Genomic DNA, 21,785 nt, shown 5'->3' with positions numbered 1-21,785 from the left:
CAGAAATCAGGGGCGGGGAGCGCTGCCCCGTGGGAGAGATGCTAAGAGCAGCATCGTCAGTACCTTACCGCAAGGATGGAGAGGAGGAGGAAGAGGAGAACCGTGGAGCAGAGGCAGGCCCAGCTCACTGCTGCTGGCGGGGGCAGAAGCCACGAGCCACAGAGAGGGAGCCTCCAAGCGCTCCTCCCCCACGGGCGATAGTGCGGGCAGCCGGACCCTGGAAGAATGACCGCCCAGGAGGGGCCGCCTCGGGACCCAAAAACCGAAAACCGTGCCTTCTGCAACAGGCCTGAACCTGCGCACAGTGGCTCCAGCCGGTCGCTCAGAGCTCAGAACACCGTCACTGAGGGGATGGAGCCCAGGGTGACCCCTCAAGTGGCAGGAAGGCCCGTGACTTTCTTTCAGACACGGAGCCGCCTGCTCGGTGCTAACCTCCCAACCTCCGCCCAGGACCTCTCTTCCGCCAGCAGCTTCGCACAAGGGGGGAGGGAAACCCCAGGCACAGCGTTACCCCACCTTTCCCTTCCTGTGGGGGGCGGGCACTGGCCCCCCATCGTCAGGGAGAGATATTCTAAGCAAAGTCAAACCTCATGGAGTTTTTCTTTTTTTCTTTTTTTTTTAAATATATTTTATTGATATTTTACAGAGAGGAAGGGAAAGCGATAGAGAGTTAGAAACATCGATGAGAGAAACATCGCTCAGCTGCCTCCTGCACACCCCCTACTGGGAATGTGCCCACAACCAAGGTACGTGCCCTTGACCGGAATCGAACCTGGGACCCTTCAGTCCGCAGGCGGATGCTCTATCCACTGAGCCAAACCAGTCAGGGCCTCACAGAGTTTTTCAATAGACACCGAGCGTCCCATCCCAGTGATGACTTGACTTGTAGCAAGAGGGCAGCTGAGATAGATGGAGACAGAAGCCAGGGCTCAGCCTCCGGGTCTGGGCGCGGGAACGCCAGGACGAGCCCACAGAGCACACCAGCCACGATCCAACTACAGGACCCAAACCCTGTCCAGCAAGCGCCATGCCCTAGGGCTCCAGAGGCCGGGGGGCCTGCAGCGGTTATGGCATGGTTCCTTGGTCATGGCTGCTGGTTCCTTGATTCCCCTGGAACACCCGCTTACCCGCCAGGAAAAAGGACGGAACATATAGATCAGTCCAAGATTTACAGGCCATCAGCGAGGATGTAAATCCTATACACCCTGTTGTACCAAATCCATGTACAATTTTAGGGGAAACTCCATCTCAGACTCCATGGTTTTCAGTATTAGACTTGAAAGATGCTTTCTTTTGTATCCGATTAGACCCAGAGGGGTCCCAGATTGCAAAAGGGCCCAGGCCAGGCCGAGGGACCCCACCTGTGCATGATCAGGGCCGGGGAGGGATACAGGAGGTTGGCCAGCTGGGGTGGAACCACAGGAGGGCTTTAGGGCGCGTCAGGCTGTCTTGCCCAGTCCTGATAGACCAGACCCCAGCAGCAAGCTAACCTACCAGTTGGAGCATCTGCCCCCTGGTGGTCAGTGCATGTCATAGCCAGCCGTTGAGTAGCCTTAGCATATCATTAGTATATCACGCTTTGATTGGTTGAACAGCTGACCAGATGACCAGACGACCAGACACTTACCTTATTAGGCTTTTATTATATAGGATACACACACAGAGAGAACTTAAAAACTCAACAGTAAGGGGAAAAAACCTGATTAAAAATGGGCCAAGCCCTGGTCAGTGTGGCTCAGTTGATTGGAGCATCATCCTGTACACAAGGGTGTGGTGGGTTCCATTCCTGGTCAGGGTACATGCCTGGGTTGCGGGTTCAATTTCCAGTTGAGCTGTGTGGGGGAGGCATCTGATGTTTATATGTTTCTCTCTCACATCCATATTTCTCTCTCTCTCTACCTCTCTCTAAAATCAGTGGGGGATGGGGGGGATGGGCCAAAGACCTTAACAGACACCTCAGTAAAGATGATATACAGATGGCAAATAAGCATATGAGAGGATGCTCCACCTCCGGTGTCAGGAGAGAAAAGCAAATTAAAACAACAAGGAGCTACCACAGCTTCCCTATCAGAATGGCCAAAACCCAGAACACTGACACACTGAGCCCCATGAGGCTGTGGGGCGGGCGGCAGGCCTCTCACTCACTGTGGGGGAGGGGGGTGCCACGTGGTGCAGCCACCCGGAGGACACCATAGTGGTTTCTTGCAAAACGAAACATACTCGTACCATTCAATCCAGCCGTTGTGCTCCTTGCTCTTTGCCTAAAGGAGTTGAAAACTTACTTTCACACAAAAATCTGCACACGGATCGCATTCGTTCCTCCATAGCTCATTCAACACAAGAGGACTAGAAGATTGTTATGGTTTGTAGAACTTCCTTTTAGCTTGTAATTTAGGAGTTCAAGATTGGCATTTACTTTTTATTGATAGTCTCTAAGATTCATTGTGCACGGCTTCTGGCAGACAGGTTACACATAATTGAGTGTTCAACTGCTCACATTAATATTTGAACATTATATTTTATCAGAAACTAGAGTGAATCATTTAAAAAATAAAACAAAAATTACAAGAACTTTGTCAATCTAACATATGATCTCAAATTGTAATACTTAAATTAGAAACCAGTCGGCCACTTTCAAAACGTGTTTTTTTGGGAGGTGGGGGGGCGGGGGTCTGCCAGCCCATGACCTCCGGGGCCGACTTTCCCTGGAGCTGTGGTCCCCAAGAGGGACTCGGAGGAGGACCAAGGGCGGACCGGCCTTGGACGCCCGGGGCCTCTGGGCAGGAAGCACCGGGCGGGCCTCCTCAGGAGGGCCAGCGACGGCTGCAGTGGACGCGGACTGCACACTCAGGCCTGCAGGGCTGCTGAGGGCTGTCGGTCTCCTCCACCACCATGGACAAGCGGAGGCGTTTGCTGTCCCACCTCTGCATGGGCGCGGCCACCCTGGTGTGGACAGAAACGCTGTTTAAGGACAAGAGTCCTTGAGTGAGTTCTTGCAATGTTGCCTTACAGTGAGCTCCAAATCGATGTGGTTGCCTGCCAGCCTGTACATGAGGAAGCCACCCCCAGCTAGACCACAGTCCTCGTTGTGGTCTGTGGAGCAGTGACGTTTGAAGGCAACGAACAGCGGGACCTCAACCAGAATTTCCTTCTGACTGTCCAGGCCTCGACTAGCAACACAGTGTGGAAGATAGCAAGCGAGTGCTCGGTTCCGGTTCGGGCCTGGGCCGGCTAGCAGAGCAGGGGAGGGAAACACAGATCTCAAAATGTGGGGACACAAGTTCCTTTCCGTGATGGGCTACGCTGCCCAGAGTGGACTCTGCATTTGCTCGAGGCCAAGGAGCCCCTCTGTGAGTACATGTGTCTGTCATAGTTGCCTTTTCATAGGAGTACAATTTTCTGTTTCTACTTGTCCAGTAGAGAACCTGGTTCTGGAAATTCTGACGAATAAAACAACACTACAAATGTTTTTTAAAACTGTGTTTTTCTAAATATAATCATTTTTTAAACAACTTTATTGAGGTTTCAAAAACTGCATGTGTTGAATGTGTACAGTGTGCACAATGTTGTGGGCAGGACACGTGGGCAGGGCTGGGCCAGCCTCCTCACTCCTCAGTTATGCTGATAGGAACGCAGACACGCCATGCCCTTTGCAGAAAGGGGAGTCGGGAGATCCTCGTCACAAAGCAGGGCGCCAGCACATCTTGTATCGCTCAGTTCCACATCAGGCAGGTCTCACTGGGAAAGAATGCCAAGAACAAATTTAGGCCAGTCGCTGTAAGTGGTGACATTCTGAACGGCCCTTCACTAACTCAAAACATCCAAATCCAGAGAAACTCCATTACCCAGTCCCCCCCTCTGCCCAACCCCTCCCCACACCAGGGTCTCACCTTTAGAAGCTTGAGAGACATATCAGAGCCCAGGGAACTGTCATTGCCTGGGGTAGAACAAGACAGGATGTGGTCAGAGCCCCCAGGACAGGAGACTAAAGGAGGAACTATGGGGTGAGGTCCCCCTCCCCCCCCCCCCCCGCACCGGGGCTCCCGTCTGCATTGTCACAGGGCCTCAGGGGTCACCCCTCCATACTCACTGGCAGCCTGAGCGTAGCTCCCTCCTTTTCCACCTGCAGGAAGCAAACACCTGTGAGACCAGGGAGGAGGCAGGGCCATGAGGTCCTAAAGGAAGCCCTAGTCCTGGGCCCCAGAGAAGTTTCCAGAACTGTGACCACAGACCCAGGGCAGCATCAGGAAACCTGAGGAAAGTACACATGTGGGGACTGGGCCAACTGCCCTCCTGGAGGTCTGTCTTCCGCAGGGACCTTCCACTCTGACCTCCTGGGAATCACCAGATGAGGAACCACCAGATTCACCAAGGTGACAAAGTTTCCTTTTTCAAAGGAGTATTAGCAAAAAGGACCCCAGACTGGTAAGCACATGTGCATGGGTGGTAGCTCTCAGCATCATAGAAAGAGATTGGAAAATTTCTACCTATGACTTGAAAATCCCAAATTGGAACAAGAAAACTCAGACCCCACCCCCTTCCTACCTGAGCCCTTTCTCCCCCACTCACAGCTCCAGTGACCACAGCTCCAAGGAGAACCAAGACAGCTATGATGCCCTTGATGGGGATGGAGGCCTGAAGACGTGGCTCTGGGAAGAAGAGGGGCGGGCAGGGCAGGGCAGGGCAGGGGAGGGCAGGGGAGGGCCCTGACCCCAGGCCTGAGCCCCGACCCCACTGAAGTCCTCCAGGGCCCCTGCTGCCCTGAAAAGAGGCTCTGTGCCCACAGCCCCTCCTCACCCCATCTCAGGGTCAGGGGCTCGGGCAGCCCCTCGTGCTGCACATGGCACGTGTATCTCTGCTCCTCTTCAGGGGGCACCCCACAGCCACCCACTTCTGGAAGGTCCCGTCCCCTGCCGGCCTAGTCTCTACCAGCTCCATGTCCTGGGTCTGGTCCTCCCCATCATGCTGCCAGGTCAGGGTGATGTCCGCAGGGTAGAAGCCCCGGGCCTCAGGGTGACCTCCCCGTCAGAGAGGGGGTGGTAGGTCACGTGTGCCTTCTGGGGATCTGAGGAGGGTGTGAAAAGTTAGGAACTCTGAATTATCCCCCCCCCCCCCCGGGCCACTGAGGCAGCACTGCTGGGACCATCCCGAGGACGGACAGGACAGCAGGGGTGAAGGCAGGGAAGGGCAAAGCTCCAGCCTGACCCGGATGTCTGAGACCCTCCTGTTCCCTGGAAAGTCATAGAATGAGGGTAAGAACCCCGGGGGGGGGGGGGGGGGAGGCCCCAGGCCTCTGCATGGGACACAGGGGCCTCTGGCCCCGCCTAGGTGTAGACTGGTACTGCAAACACGGAGTGAGGTCCCCAGGGAAGCTGGCATGGAGCAGACAACAGGCCTGAAAGTGTAAGTCACTCAGTGCTGCCAGGGTCCAAAAAATCCATTAAGCGATTTCAGAGATTTTCCTTTCCATCTCTAGAAAGACTGAATCTCTTAAATGTCTTGAGAGGAAATTGGGCCCTTTGGGTGAGTCATTCGAGGTACAGGATCTGAAACCAACCGAAATGCGCACCCTCGGGACCTAGGGGATGAGGGAAGAATTCCGGTGTCAATTCGATGTTTCTCCCCTTGTCTCTGGGCCGCTGGAGCCACCGTCCCGGCCCCAGGGGAGATTCGGATCCCCCGGTGGTCCCTGCGCGCTGCAGCGTGTCCTTCCCCGTCTCCGGTGAATGCGGAGCCACCCACGCACCGCCCTCCGGGTAGTCCCGGTGGCGCTCCGCTGCCTCGGCCGCCTCCCACTGGCGCCGGGTGATCCGGGCCACCTGGCCGCGGCGGTCCCGGAGCGCAGGCCTCGTTCGGCGCCGTCGTAGGCGAACTGCTCAGAACCGCGGAGGACGCGCGGGTCTGGTCCAGGTCGCAGCCAGACGCCCCCTGGAAAGTGTAGGGCCTGGCCCCGCCGCCGCGGTCAGCCCCGCCCCCGCGGTCAGCCCTACCTACGTGGTCTAACTCTGCGCGATCGACGGACGGTGATTGGTCAGAGCCCGCCCAAATAGAAAACAAAACCCAGTGATTCCGAGCGGGCTCTCGGGTTTCGGCTGCGACGGTCTCCTGACCTGGGGGCACCTCGGGGCCGCCCTGTCGTAGCTACCGCGGCTGCTCCAGGGGACGCGGTCGCTCACCGGAGTCGCTCTGGTTGCCGTAGCCGAGGGCCGGCTGCGGGCTCACCCGGGAAGTCTGGGCATGGACCCGGGCGATCTCAGTTTGCGCTTCCCAAAACTGCGGCCCTTCCTGCTGCATGCACCGCGCCCGCGGCTCCACCCTCGGGCTCGCGGCGTCGCTGTTGAACCGCAGGAACTGCGTGTACTCGACGTAACCCACCGAGATGTAGAGAGCCTCCCCGCGGCTGGGCCGGGACACCGCGGTGTGGGAATATCTCAGGGAGTGCGGGCCTGCGGGGGGGATATCTCAGGGAGTGCGGGCCTGGGGGGTGGGAATATCTCGGGGAGTGCGGGCCTGGGGGGAGGAGGGCCTGAGACCTGGTGGAAGGGATGGGGGGAGGGGCGGGAGACGGAAAGGCCCCGTGGTGGTGGGGGGGCAGGGGGGCAGGGGCGTCTTCTGTGGTCTGGACCCAGGGAGAGGCACCTTCCCGGGGTCCCGCGCCCCCACCCCCAGGTTCCCTCCCGACCCTGCACTTACCTGCCTAGGGTCAGTTAGGACCAGGGCCCCCCACAGCAGCAGGAGGGCTGGGGGTCCCATGACCCAGGTCCTGAGGGTCTAGGGAGAATGAGTTCCAGTACTTGGTGAGGACTTGACCACACGGAACCTGGCCTTGGAAAAGTCAGTGAAGTAACAGTAAAGTGTGTGGGGGGGGAGGGGGCGGGGGGGCACCACTAGAAACTCCTGTTGGGACCAGTCTCCTTGTCTGTGGACTGCAGTGGGGAGCACAAGCTCGAAACCCCTGAACATCAGGAAGCTAATCTGTAAAGCTGTGGTTTTACCCTTCGCATATAAACGTGTCTAAATAGCCCTGCAATAACTAAACAAAGCTCTTAAGTTTCACTTTCCCAAACCAAGACTCCAGGTTTTTGTATTTTAAAACTATTCATTCGGAGCCCTGAGTTTGTGTGAGTCTTAGACACCTTCAGTCCAAAGAAGCACATACGAGTATAATTTGTTACCATGTATGATCTGTGCAGGGCCTTTATTTATAAAGCTGATTGAGTGATGCTGGGAGAGGTGAATGCTATGGGCAGAAGATTGTCTTACCACATTTCCCGAGAGGAGGGGGCCAGCACACCACACAGGGCCACATGGGGAGGCACCAAGGTTGGTCGGAAGGCAGAAGGAGAGGAAGACAGCATGGCTCTCACGGTGTCCCACAGGTCCCTTAGGCTCTGTTCATCTGTCTTTAATTTTTTTTCTCTTTCTCAGACTTGATCATTTCAATTGTGCTATCTTCAAGTTCACCAATTCTTTCTTCTATTCAAAGCTGATTTTAAAACTCTCTAATGAATTTTTCATTTCAGCACCAGAATTTCTTTTTGTTTTTGATTTCTTTGTATGTTTTATCTCTTTATTGATATTTTAATTTAATTTTGTTCATATATTATTTTCTTGATTTTCTCCATTTGTTTTTTAACTCTTTGAGCATCTCTTGGAGAGTTGTTTTAAATGTCACCTAGTAAGTCAATCACCTGCTCTTTCACAGGAAGAGTTTCTATTTTCCCCCCTATGAATGGGCCATATATTCCTGTTCCTCTGTACATCTTGTAATTTTTATTGAAAACTGGACATTTGCATTTTTATTGTTGTAGGCTATGTGCTAGGAATCAGCCTGAAGTATAAACCTGCTCCTTCTCATATCTTTGCTGAACTTAGGCCTTCCCCTACGTTCTGAATGTGGGTGATGACTTTCCATATTCCGCCATGTATGCATTTGCTTTTTAATGTTCCAGTCCTTAAATGTCTGGCTCCCAAAGGGGACAATTTCTGACCTTTTCATTTTCCTGAAAATTGCTAGAGAGGATGGACTTGAACAACATCAGTGAGGGTTGCAATAGTAGTAGCCCACCTCAGTGTCTACACCTCTGCAATCAAATCAGTAATCATATGGCAGCACATAGAGCCCTCATTTTGGAAGATAGGGTCCTTATGGCCTCCCTTAGCTCCTGCATCTGCAAGCTGCTCCAAGAACTTGAGCATGGCTGCCTGCCATAGGCTGGTGGATGGTGGTTGGTGGGTGGTACCTTCTGCCACACAAAGAGCTGGAATTGACCATGAGATATTGTTCAAACCTTTCCATGGAAGTTACATGCTTTCTCATAGACTCCACAGTCCCAAAATAGTTACACCAGGCCTAGCCGGTTTGGCTCAGTGGATAGAGCAGGGGTGGGCAAACTTTTTGACTCGAGGGCCACAATGGGTTCTTAAACTGGACCGGAGGGCCGGAACAAAAGCATGGATGGAGTGTTTGTGTGAACTAATGTAAATTCAAAGTAAAGGAGCGGAGGGGAGAGCAAGAGAACCCTCCGCTCTTTCGGCTCCGTGGGCTGGATAGAACAGCCGAACAGGCCGGATCCGGCCCGCGGGCCGTAGTTTGCCCACGGCTGGACTAGCTCCTACTTGATGTCCACTCGCTCCTTCCTTTCTTAATACGCCAGCCAAGTTCAGGAGGAGCAGATTGAGGTGGAGGAGACCATTAAGGCTGCAAAAGCCGAGGAAGCTAAGGATGAACCCCCCCTCTGAAGGAGAAGCTGAAGAGGAGGAGAAGGAGAAGGAAGTGGCTGAGGAAGAGGAAGGAGAGGAAGAGGAAGAAGGTGCCAAGGAAGTATTTGAGGACGCAAAGGAGGAAGAAGGAGGTGAAGGTGAAAGAGAAGATGCCCAAGAAGCTGAGGATGAGAAGAAAGATGAAGGTGCTGGGGAGGAGCAAGCAACCAAGAAGAAAGATTGAGCCCCCCTTTCCTTAATTATTTCAGGAATAATCCTCCTGAAACCAGGTCAACCCCATCACCAACCAAGCAGCTGAGTTCCCGATACTATATGAATTAAGAAGTCAATATATATAACATTCTGAGGTGACTCAGGTTGGACATTAAATGTTGTGCTATGACTTTTCTCCTTATGTAGAGTATCTGTTTGCTTGCAGAGTGGCTTCCTAGCTTGCTGCCAGCCTGTGCATGGTCCATGCTTATGAGTTCAGGATCTATGACAATGTGAATAATTCAGATGTTTACAATAAAAACACATGAATACATGAATTCACTAATGTTAATGTTAAACTTCATGGAAAAAATAGTCCTTTTGAATCTTCGGTGGTTAGAAATTAAAGACCTCAAATCATGTGCAATAAACAGTAAATAAAGTTACACTGAATGACAAAAAAAAAAAATACATTAGGGGCCAGGAAACGTTCAAAGAACTGGGGAACCATTCCCAAATCAGGAAGGGAAGTCACAGTGTGTATATTATTGCTACAAATACAGTATTTCCTACTACTTACAACATATACAATGTAATGTATTAGATACCTTCCTATCACATGAAGTACATACTCTCATAGAGTAATACTGGTAGATATGTTACAGTTATGGCAGTATGTCATATCTATATAAATAAAAGGTTAATATGCTAATTAGACGATGAGACCTTCCAGACGTCCTTCCGAACAAAGCCATGGTGGCGGGCCGAGGCAGAGGCGGTTAGGGGTGATCAGGCCAGGAGGGGAGGGCAGTTGGGGGTGATCAGGCTGGCGGGGGGTGGGCATGGGGGCGAGCAGGCCAGCAGAGGGGACCAGTTGGGGATGAGCAGGCCAGCAGGGGTTGCAGTTGGGGGCAAGCAGGTCAGCAGGCAGAGTGGTTAGGGGCGATCAAGCAGGCAGGCAGGTGAGCGGTTAGGAGCCAGCAGTCCCGGATTACAAGGGTGTTGTCTGACTGCCAGTTTAGGCCTGAATCCACAGGGGTCCCAGATTGGAAAGGATGCAGGCTGGGATGAGGGAAACCCCCCCCCACCATGCACTAATTTCGTGCACCAGGCCACTAGTAAAATATATTTTTTTAAAAAGTTATACCAGACAAATTCTGCCAGTACAATTGCTGTCTAGATGTGTAGACAGGATTCCTGGTATACCCTACTCTGCCATCTTCCAAAACTCCTCTCCTGCACCCTGAATCTTTGCCAGCTTTACATTCCACTGGAGGCCCAGTGCACGAAATTTGTGCACGGGGGGCAGGGGTGTCCCTCAACCCAGCCTGAACCATCTCCAATATGGGACCCCTCAAGGGATGTCTGACTGCCCATTTAGGCCCGATCCCACCTGGCAGTCAGACATCCCTCTCACAGTTCAGGACTGCTGGCTCCCAACTGCTCTACTGCCTGCCTGCCTAATTGCCCCTAACTGCTTCTGCCTGCCAGCCTGATCACCCACTAACCACTCCCTGCCAGCCTGATCGATGCCTAACTGCTCCCCTACCAGCCCAACTGCCCTCCCCTGCCAGCCTGTTCACCCCTAACTGCCCTCCCCTGCAATCCTGATTGCCCCCAACTGCCCTCCCCTGCAGGCCTGGGTCCCCCCCCAACTGTCCTCCCCTGCAGGCCTGGTCACTTTAACTGCCCTCCCCTGCTGGATTGGTAACCCCCAACTGCCCTTCCCTGCTGGCCCAGTAACCCCCAACTTCCCTCCCCTGCAGACCTGGTCCCCCCCCAACTGCCCTCCCCTGCAGGCCTGATCGCCCCCAACTGCCCTCCCTTGCAGGCCTGGTCCCTCCCAACTGCCGTCCCCTGCAGGCCATCTTGTGGCGGCCATCTTGTGTCCACATGGGGGCAACCATCTTGTGTGTTGGAGTGATGGTTAATTTGCATATTACTCTTTTATTAGATAGGATGTTCTGGCAAGAGTGTTTTGTTTATCGGGGCCTCCACCATACTTTCCACCTCTTGCTCACCCAATTCAATCAATGTGATGTTGTCAATGTAATGAACTGATGTAATATTCTGCAGGTTTTCAGTGGACCCATTCTCCAGGGACTGTGTTTTAGAAGTAAGGAGAGTTAAATGACACTGAGATAAACTATAAATAAATACTGTGGTTTGTCCCACATGAATATAATCACCCCACATCCACTTTGCTAATTGGAATGTAAAAGAATATATTCACCAACTGTAAAGCTGCTCACTGCATGCCATGGCCTTCTCAATCTGCTCCAGCTTGTGGTAACACACCCAGCACAGCAGCTATAATCGGTACCTCTGCTTGGTTAAGTCTAAAGTGATCTCATTAATTGTTAGGATCCACCAGGATTCTACAGAGACAGATTGCTTAATGAAATGGCGATAACTGTCAAACCAACACCACCCTGCATCATGTCTCCAACGTTGAGCCTAGTTTTCATAAGATCCACCTCCTGAAACACTGTTGTTTCTGAGTTGAACAGGGTGAGGCCAGTTTCAAAGCTTCCCCTTAGCCCTTCCATTTGTTAGAGTCCTTACTCCACAGACCAGGAACCCAATATGAAGGTTGCTCAAACTGCCAAGTATATCAATGCAATTATCTACTCAGGAAATGGAGAGATGACTCGGGGTATTTAATATACCTAATTATGTACTAGGACAGTGGTCAGAAAACTCATTAGTCAACAGAGCCAAATATCAACAGTACAACTATTGAAATTTCTTTTGAGAGCCAAATTTTTTAAACTTATATAGGTAGGTACATTGTTATTAACTTAATTAGGGTACGTGGTATTTTGTGGAAGAGCCACACTCAAGGGGCCAAAGAGCCGCATGTGGCTTGTGAGCTGCGGTTTGCCAACCACTGTACTAGGAGGTTCTGAAACATGGTCCGTTTTTGAGCTGGACTTTGATCGGGACTCCATTATTACTTGACCTCTGAAGTCCCCCATTATAATAGTGGGACTTGATTGATGCTATGGATGTCAATGTCAACTTAAACATAACGTCTTATAGGCCTTGAAGTTTATGGTTATTCTTTCACCTGAGTAAATGATATTAGGCTCTTTCCCACAAGGACTGGGGAAACTGTCATAATATATACTTTCATGGTGCTCCAATTCCTTCCCCTTGGGAATATGAATATCTCTTCAATCAATGGACTTTGAATATGAAATTTGGCTCAGTTCTGGCAACTGAGAAAGGGATCATGATATTTTATGGATGCAACAATCTGCAGCCTCCTTTTCCTCAATTCTTGATTTTTAAAATCATAGCTGTTAAGCAGCAACCATGTTGACTATCCCTCAACATCAGCTCTCCTAGGGTTTGGGCCCTTGAGACACCATGCTCAACAAGCCTCCTCCACAAGTGCGTGCAAGCCAAGCTCTCGAGGCTACTCCTCCAGAATTATTATACTGACTGTGGCCTCCTGAATTCTAGGGATTAATGGAGATAATAGGCAAAACCAACCCACCACTCAGCCTTGAATTCTTCAGGGTCATACCTTTCCCACAAATAATGAGTCCAACTCTATGACCACTTTCCTACCATCACCCCTGGCCTTCAGAGCACAACACTACCAACCTTCCTGGTGATGCCAGTGCCTCTCACCAGCACATTCCTGATACCTTTAGTGAAAAGGTGCCCTCTGGGTCCTCTTGTGGAGCATGACCCGATGGCCCACTTCATATGCAAGCTTCCCTCAGGCTCTGTCCTCTTCTCTACCAGCTATCAGGGCAATTAAGTCATGTCTACACTATTGAGAGCTGGACATTGTTTTTTCTAGTCTACATAGAGCACCCCAGCCTCATACCCTGCAGTACTTGATAAACCCATGCCTTGAGAAAGCCAATCAAATTTTGCTTCTCTACCTGGCATACTGGCCTTTCAAAATCCAACCTCGAAGTGTTCCTTGGGCTCTTACATGTACATGCTGGCTAAGTTCTTGCAATTAGTTGTAGGTAAATCCTCTCCCCTCTCCCTTACTTACCCTACTATGTCTCCCCTGCTGGATGATGCTGGGGTTTTAGCCCTAGTTATTGAGCTAAGGAGAGGAGGTGCGGGCAACTAGTGAGTGGGCTATCCATAGAAGGGAGGCTGCTGCAGCATCTGCCTGCAGAGTGGAAGAGCTAAGCATTCCTAGAGAAGGGCAAGCCTCCTCAAAAAGCCCAGAAGGTCCAGAAAGCATCCATCAGAATCACCTGTTCCAATTTGCAGAATCTAAGGCCCTGACTTTTACCTGACGGACCTGACTTGGCTGAGTGTCCAAACATCTAGAGTGCTATGAATTATGTATTCAGTTGCCATTCAACTCTATCTGCTGCCTTGTACATGCGATAAAGACCTCTCTATAAACTGCTGCAGAGGCTCTCACACTCACCAGTGATGGTTTGTTAACAATTTTCAGATTCTCATCATCCTTCCTAGGGCATCAACACAGCTCGCAGTAACCAGCCAACTCTGCTGTCTTTGCAGGCATGCCCCTGCCTCACTCTCATGATTGACAAACCCTTCTATCATCACACTTTCCAGAGCATTCCCCTGAACCAAGACATTTTCTCAGCTCACCACCAGTGACATCTAGCTGTTCAGCTGCCATCATGTGCCCCACCTATCAACCTGGACGACGCCTTCTTGGTCTGCAGGCAGTGGGAGAAATAAGCCCAAATCCCCGTCTTTGGCCTGTGTTATTGGACCACTCCTGACACCACTGTGTTAGTACTAAGAGCAGACACTAATACAGTATTAAATATGCAAGATATTATTAGAGAAAACACCTGCAAGAGAAAATGTGGAGAGCCAGAAAGCTTGGGGGAACCATCAGATCTCAATACAAGTCTGCATCCGAGTGGAGGAGAGAAAGGAGGAAGCTGGGCTGGAGGCGTCCCAGACCCAGGGCAGAGTAAGGAGAGTTCAGGGAGCCTGGAGCCCAACTCAACCTTCAGAGGAGCAATGGTCCTGCCTTAGCTTCCCTGCTGTTCTCAGTCACTGGCCAGATCAGCCAACGGAAGTGTGGCCTCAGCACAAATATGGCAATAGAATTCAGATGGTCCCAGCTGGAACCATCAGTCAATTATGCTTCCTCCTCCTAAGGACTGAGGTGTGCATTCTCATGGTGTCCACATGCATATAGTTGAGAACAAAAAAATAATGATAGCCCTGGCCGGTGTGGCTCAGTGGATAGAGCATCGGCCTGCCGACCAAAGGGTCCCGGGTTCGATTCTGGTCAAGGGCACATACCTTGGTTGCAGGCTCTTCCCCGGCCCAGACTCTGGTCCGGGCCTATGCAGGTGTGTTTCTCTCACATTGATGCTTCTCTCTGTCTTTCCCTCTCTCTTCCACTCTCCCTAAAAATCAATGGGAAAATATCCTCAGGTGAGGATTAACAAAACGAACAAAAAGTAATGATAAAGGACAGCAAAGAGGACGAACTGCTGGACCAACACCTCTAAGTATACCAGAGGGATGAGGCCTGAGCACCAGCAGGGACTGGCTCGGGCTAGGACTGTGGACAGCTGGCCTGTGGGGAAGGTTCCCAAATAGACGGTGTTGGAGATTTCTGTAATAACTGTCTTCTAATGTGCTTAGTTTTGCCAGTGAAGCAGGAAACAAGGGCACCAGCAGTAAGAGATGGGGAAGGAGGGTGGATGTCTAGCAGAGGATGGGGGAGACTGAGGGAGCCGTGCAGGGCCAGGATGACTGTGGGCAGCGGTGTGGCCCCCGGGTGGTCTGGGTCATGATGTTAATATGGCAGCATCGCGTGGCTGTGTGGTTCTCCGCCTCCTGTAGCTTGTGGGGCAGGTGCAGGCCAGGCAGAGGTAGAAGTCACCGGCTGTGTAGTTTTCCAAGCAGGTGACAAAACACGGGAGAGCCAAGGGAGGGACTGAAATGGTACATCATGGAATTTAAGGAATGAAGAGAGGACATCGAGGGGTGCGGGCAGAGAATGGATGGCAGGATAATAAATAGGGATCCCTGTGGGGTCAAAGGATTGTTGGGGTTGGTGTAGCACATGATGGACTCTGGCCTGGGAAGCAGGCACATTTGTGATGAATGGGTTGCTGATGCTACATTACAAGACCCGATCCAGTAATCACACCAGTTTCCAGAGCTTAGGCCACCCTGCCCTGCGGGGATGATGGGGAGGTGGTGGCAGAGCGTGGGAGCAGGAAATGCCGCTGTGGAAGGACGGGGCTGTTGACAATGACAAGGTCGAGGGGACGACAAGGGAGTGGGGGCCCGGGAGAGCCGAGTGGGAGGTCAGGGAGGAGAGGAGCTCAGGGGCGTGAGCAGCAGGCTGAGAACCCCCTTTCCGCGGGGCGTGGTCTGTCCCTGTTGTACAATCACCACAAACCAGTGGCTTTACACACGGCCCTTCATTATCTCACGGCTGTGTAGGCTGCACAGCCCATGTCCTCACAGGGCCAGAAACAGGCGTGGGCAGGTCTCTGCTCCTCACGGGGGCTCTGGAGGCACCCACTGCCCAGCCCGTCCGCTTGGTTGTCTGAATGCAGATTCCTGCGGAGTAGGACTGAGGTCCCCATTTCCTAGCTGGCTGTCAGCTGGAGCCCCCCTGAGCTCCTAGAGTTCGACTTGGGCCCTGGAACGTGGCCCCTGCAGCACCGATCCTCCCCCCCGCCTCCCCCATGGAACCTCTCTGACCTGCGCCTCATCTCTCCTGCAGCATCTCCTACTCCAGCCGGAGAAACTGCTCCGCTTCCCGGTTTCCAGTGGTGATTGGCCGGCCCACTAACCCAGTGTCTCCCTGTCCAAGGTCCTGAACCGCAATGCAGCACCCAAGTCTCTGCATGTAAGGACACTGCCCACAGGCTCTAAGGATTGGCCTAGACATCTTTGGGGACCGCTGTTCAGCCTTCCACGTCTGATTGTGCTGAAAGCATCGAGCATCAAGGAGGGAGCACTCTGGGGAGAGCGACAGCGAGCTGGGAGTTAAAAGGAATGGGGGTACCTGCAATGAGGGGGTGGGGGCTCTGACAATGGATTAGGGGGTGTTAGGGAAGCGGGAGGGTCAAAGTAGCTGAGGAGCAAGGACCCCACCCACCACAGGCCCCGAGGCACAAGGTCAGAGGGAGAGGAGACCCCATGGGAGGACCTCAGAGGAAGGGTGCCCTCAGGGAGGCTCGGTCTGTCAGAGCTGCGAGTTCAGGGACCTCCTGGGGAGGGCTGCGCAGGTTTGGCTGATCCTGGGCTGAGAAGTCTGGGGGTGCAGTGTGAGGGGGCAGGAGAGAAGACAGAGGAGGGGTGTGCGGGCCTGTGGAGAGAAGCGTGCAGGGTGTTTAGGGGCCAGGGATGACAGACAAACAGGGAAAAGGACAGAATGAGGTTAGTCCTGCTGGATTCAGAGCAGATCGTGGTGTGTGAGGGAGATGGGAGGAGCAGGGGGCTGGGGCTCTCACTAGGCTCTGGCAATGGGAATGAGGTTTGGGGTGGTTATCTTAGTTCCTGTGTGTGGAGCCTTTCTTGACCTCTGGTTATGGGGTGCAGTGCCTGGGGCGGAGGGGTCTTAGCGGATGTGCATGGCCCTCTCTTACCCCCGAGGTGGGGGACTGTGCTCACACCAGGTCAGTGTGGCATCTGCTGTGGGAGGTTTGACCTTGGGGCACCAGGCGTGACCCTTCACCAGTCCCTCTTGTCCTGCTGCGGGGCCAGAGGTCGGGGAGCCCAGTGCCTGCCCACACTGTGGGAGATTGTGTGCACAGGGAGATGCTGTTTCCAAATAAGAGGATTTTATTTCAAAGCCTGAGTTAAGTCACAGAAATAGGGAGCGGAAGAAAGTGTTTCTACTCTTCAGTTCCCCGTGGTGTTGCCATGAGGGGATAGAGGGAGGGCTTGCCGGGAGGGCTGGGACCCTGAGCGGAAAGGGCTCCTGAGTGCTGCTCTGCTGCAAACGAATGGCGTCGCAGGATGACACAGACAGTCTATGTCACTGGAATTTCATAACACTAGGGAATTGCCGCTATCTTCTTCACTCTAATAATAATAGTGTTTGAAGAAAAAAGGTTATTTTAAAAGAGACAAATACTGAAATGTGTAGGGGTGAGGGTCATGAAGTTGGCAGGCGATTTTCAAATATTTTAGCCAAAATTATAGAAATCCTATATAATAAAAACCCCCAAACACCCTGCACGCTCCTCTCCACAGGCCTGCACACCCCTCCTCTGTCTTCTCTCCTGCTAAGTGCCTGGTTGTCCGTTCAACCAAAGGGTAATATGCTAATGATATGCTAAGGCCGCTCAACCACTTGCTATGATGTGCACTGACCACCAAGGGGCAGACGCTCCAACCGGTAGGTTAGCTTGCTGCTGGGGTCCAGCTTATCGGGACTGAGATGGACTGGACACACCCTGGAGCCCTCCAGCAGCGGTCCCTCCCCAGCTGGCCAAACTCCCACATCCCTCCCCAGCCCCCTTCATGCACTGGTGGGGTCCCTCGGCCTGGCCTGTGCCCTCTCACAATCCAGGACCCCTTGGGAGATGTTAGAGAGCCAGTTTTGGCACAATCCCACAGGCCAGACTGAGGAACCCCACTGGTGCATGAATTTGTGCACCGGGCCTCTAATAATTACATAAAGAAAATATGGCAAAATATTAAAATGATTAAACCTGGGTGACCATTGTGTTCTTCTTTCAAACTTTCAGTATCTTTGAAATTTTTCACGATAATTTGGAGAAAAATTTTTAAATAATAATGCATAATGACATGGGAAACATTCACAACATAATGTTCAATGAAAAGTAGGCTTTAATTATGCGTGTGTGTGTGTGTGTGTGTGTATCTAAATATGTGTCAGTGTGAGAATGTGTATTAGTGTGAGTGTATGAGAATGTAAGTGTCAGAATGTGTATTAGTGTGAGCGTATGAGAATGTGTGTGTGAGAATGTCAGTGTGTGTACGTATGTGTCCCCATGGGTATGGTATCTGTGTATTGGTGTGTAACAGTGTGTGTGTGAGAATGTGTGTCAGTATGTCAGTGTGTATACATGGATGTGTCCCTGTGGGCACAGTGTCTGTGTTGGTGGGGCAGTCTGAGGATGCCTTCACTCATTCATTCACTCAACAGATGCTTTAAAATCAACAACCAGGCCCTTTGGGGGCAATGGAAATGCAGCTGTGAAAATCAAGTCCCTGTCCTTGGCCACAAAGCTTATAATCTCAAGGAGGGACCGACAGTAAACACAGAAATATATTAAAAATGTGTTAGTAACCCAGCTGGTGTGGCTCAGGGGTTGAGTGTCAACCTATGAACCAGGTCACGGTTCGATTCCCAATCAGGGCACATGCCTGGGTTGTGGGCTCAATCCACAGTAGGGGGCATGCAGTAGGCAGCCGATCAACGATTCCCATCATTGATGTTTCTATCTCTCCCTCTCCCTTCCTCTCTCTGAAATCAATAAAAACTTTTTTTTTTAAGTGGTAACCACAGTGCCGAGACCTACCAAAGGCAAACCCCCACAACATCATATGCAACAGGGACAGGAAAGGTCATGCTGGGCCAGCAAGAGGAAAGGGAAATTAAGACTAGAGCCAAGCCGAAACCGGTTTGGCTCAGTGGATAGACCGTCAGCCTGTGGACTGAAGGGTCCCAGGTTCGATTCCGGTCAAGGGCATGTACCTTGGTTGTGGGCACATCCCCAGTGGGAGGTGTGCGGGAGGCGGCTGATTGATGTTTCTCTCTCATCGATGTTTCTAACTCTCTATCCCTCTCCCTTCCTCTCTGTAAAAAATCAATAAAATATATTTAAAAAAAAAAAGACTAGAGCCAGGCCAATGGGTAGTTTTCAAGTCAAGTAGACCTGGGTATGAACCCTCCAGCTGTGGGGCCTGGAGCACACCACAGACACCTGCCGGATGCATGAGTGCTGAATGAAACTCTTGAAGCCAGCTTCCTCCTCTGCAAAACCAGACACAGTGGAACCTCGGTTCTCCAACTTAATTCGTTCCGGAAGGCTGTTCAAGAAGTGATCTGTTTGAAAACTATTTCCTTTAGAAATAATGTAAAATGAATTCATTCCAGACCCCCAAATGATTCCATGTTAATCTTTCTTGTGTATAGTGCTGCCAAATGTGCTGTCTAATCTATAAACAAACACTTCTTAAATGTACCAATCCACCCCTACTAGCCTCAAGAGCAGGGGTGGGCAAACTTTTTGACTCAAGGGCCACAATGGGTTCTTAAACTGGACCGGAGGGCCGGAACAAAAGCATGGATGGAGTGTTTGTGTGAACTAATATAAATTCAAAGTAAAGGAGCGGAGGGGAGAGCAAGAGAACCCTCTGCTCTTTCGGCTCCGCGGGCCAGATAAAACAGCCGAACAGGCCGGATCCGGCCCACGGGCCGTAGTTTGCCCACGGCTGCTCAAGAGTCACTTTCAGCATTTGGTCCAGGGTGTCTTTCTGCTCAGCGTGGGGCATCTTCACTTGCTGTCACCAGCTAACCAAACCGCCTATGATCAGTTTCTTTCACAGGTTAGCAACATTAGCACTCTTGATGGCCTCTTTGTTTTAAAATTGTGCTAACCATCCATTTTGCCAGCAATAAACGCAAAAAATATATATATATATCCACAGCACAATTTCCTGAGATGTTAGCACAGTAAACTGACTCACACTGGTATATTTTCTGTGGCCTGAGATTTTTGTCATCCTGACATCCTATATAATAAAAGCCTAGGTGGCATCGCGTGACACCTTCACACGACGTCATCACAATATGGCCACCACAAGATGGCCGGCAGGGGAGGGCAGTTGGGGATGACCAGGCCTGCAGGGGAGGGCAGTTGGGGGCCATCAGGCCGGCAGGGGAGGGCAGTTGGCTGCAACCGGGCTGGCAGGAGAGGGCAGTTGGGGGCCATCAGGCTGGCAGGAGAGGCCAATTAGGGGCCATCAGGCCAGCAGGGAAGGGCAGTTGGGAGCCATCAGGCTGGCAGGGGAGGGCAGTTGGGGGCAACCAGGCTGGCAGGGGAGGGCAGTTGGGGTCGACCAGGCCGGCAGGGGAGGGCAGTTGGGGGGCCATCAGGGGAGAGCAGTTGGGGGGGACCAGGCTGGCAGGGGAGGGCAGTTGGGGGCCATCAGGCTGTCAGGGGACAGCAGTTGGGGGCCATCAGGCCGGCAAGGGAGGGCAGTTGGGGGCTATCGGGCCGGCAAGGGAACAGTTAGGTGTCAATTGGGCTGGCAGCAGAGCAGTTAGGGGGTGATCAGGCTGGCAGGCAGGTGAGCAATTAGGAGCCAGCAGTCCCAGATTGAGTTGGACATCCCCCAAGGGTCCCAGATTGGAGAGAGTGCAGGCTGGGCTGAGGGACACTTCCCCCACTCCCACACTCCCACCCCTGTGCACGAATTCCATGCACCAGGCCTCTAGTATCAGTATAAAAGGGTTGTCAGGTTGAAAACCAAAGTTTGTTCCGTGACCTGGTCTAGATGGGTGACAGAGAACCGAGGTTGGTCTGTACTTCCTTACTTAGGGAATGGAGAGGAATAAGAAAAGCCAGAGCTAAGGAAACAGGCACGAGATGTGGTGGGCTGGGCATGTGCTCTAAAGCCAGCTCTGCCTAAGCTGGCAGTATTTTCACATCAGCAACAGGAGTCTCTCTAGGGCCAGGTTGGGAGGGGAGTGCAGGGGCAGGGCCAGGCACTGAAGCAAGACGAAGGCCAAGGCCCGGTAGAAGCCAGTTCCTGGTGGCAGTTGGGCAGCTAACAGCTCCCTGCCTCACCCGCCATGGTCCTCTTTCTGCCCTGGCTCTCGCGGTGTTGCAGCCATCGCCTCCTCCTGCCTTCCAGGCCACTGGCCCCTGGTGGCTCACAGAGATGCTGCTCCCAGAGCCCCAAGACAAGCACAAAGGAGCAGGCCAGCTCCACGGGCAGCGGGAAGATGAGGTCCCCCACCCAGGTAAGTGGCACCAAGAGAGAGGGTAGGTGTGAGGGGAGATTCGTGCTGGGGGCGGGGATCCCCAATCTCATCCTGTACCACAGGCCTAGAGCAGATATCAACCCAGACCCCTGGAGTCTGTTACCTAGTTCCAATTCTCAGCTTCCTAGCCGGTTCCCCACCTCCACCCCTCCAAACCTCAGGGCTTACTCCCTGCTTGCAGTCCACTGTCCTTGAGCAGACATTTCCCCTCATTAAGTTAATGATTTCTGGGGGATGGGGGAGGGGGCAGGCAGTCCTTCCTCCGGAGTCCTTACAGCCCCTGAACCAGTGATCTCTTATCTGCCCTAGCCAGTGCTTCCCAAAAGGCCTGTGCCCTAAGAGAGGGAAGCTACCCTTAAACAAATGGTGTCAAAAACTGGAGGCAGAATTTCTGACACCTAGACAGCCTCAGCCCCCTGCTGTGGCTGATGCTCCCTCCTCACACCTCTCCCCCAGGGTCCTGGGCTCCCTGCTGAGCTAGCCCAGGCAGAGGAGCTGCTGGAGCAGCAGCTGGAGCTAGCCCAGGCCCTGCAGGAAGGGCAGGAGGGGGCCTGGGAGGCCCAGGCCCTGGTGCTCAAGACCCAGAAGCTGAAGGAGCAGATGAGGAGACTCCGAGAGAGCCTGGGAGGAGGAACCTAGGCTGCTCTGGTGCCCACTTCACCTCCAACATGGGAAACACGGCACACCACCTGCCGAGACGTCAGGAACACAGCAGCCTCTCTCAGGCCACTAAGAAAAACAGAAGACACCTCCAGAGAGCCTGATTGGAAAGCAGCGGGAACCATGACCTCTGCAGTCTTCTTAGCCACGTGCCCCACTGTGACCCCTCTCGCTGACAACCTTGGCCTCACATAAATAACCTAGAACCACCTCACCCCAAATCCAATAAAAGGAGCACTTAGACACCACAGAC

General features: G+C 52.5%; 1 protein-coding gene and 1 pseudogene across 2 annotated transcripts; one reads left to right on the top strand and one right to left on the bottom strand.

The window, feature by feature from the left end:
* Window positions 1–3,473: 3,473 nt before the first annotated feature.
* Window positions 3,474–20,682, bottom strand: LOC308246754 (class I histocompatibility antigen, Gogo-B*0101 alpha chain-like; annotated as a pseudogene). The gene is made up of 7 exons: window positions 20,676–20,682; window positions 6,177–6,446; window positions 5,747–5,872; window positions 4,570–5,018; window positions 4,091–4,123; window positions 3,891–3,937; window positions 3,474–3,738 (listed from the first exon to the last, which is right to left on the bottom strand). The product of its transcript is annotated as a class I histocompatibility antigen, Gogo-B*0101 alpha chain-like (transcript).
* On the top strand, window positions 20,633–21,779 carry MCCD1 (mitochondrial coiled-coil domain 1). The gene is made up of 2 exons (XM_080666258.1): window positions 20,633–20,851; window positions 21,329–21,779. Exons 1-2 carry the CDS (start codon window positions 20,681–20,683, stop codon window positions 21,509–21,511), a joined length of 354 nt encoding a protein of 117 aa, XP_080522384.1. The 5' UTR covers window positions 20,633–20,680; the 3' UTR covers window positions 21,512–21,779.
* The last annotated feature ends 6 nt before the right edge of the window (window positions 21,780–21,785 follow it).

This window comes from Plecotus auritus (genome assembly GCF_963455305.1).
Source record: "Plecotus auritus genome assembly, chromosome: 4".
NCBI lineage: Eukaryota > Metazoa > Chordata > Mammalia > Chiroptera > Vespertilionidae > Plecotus > Plecotus auritus.
This window is presented reverse-complemented; position numbering and strand designations above follow the sequence as displayed.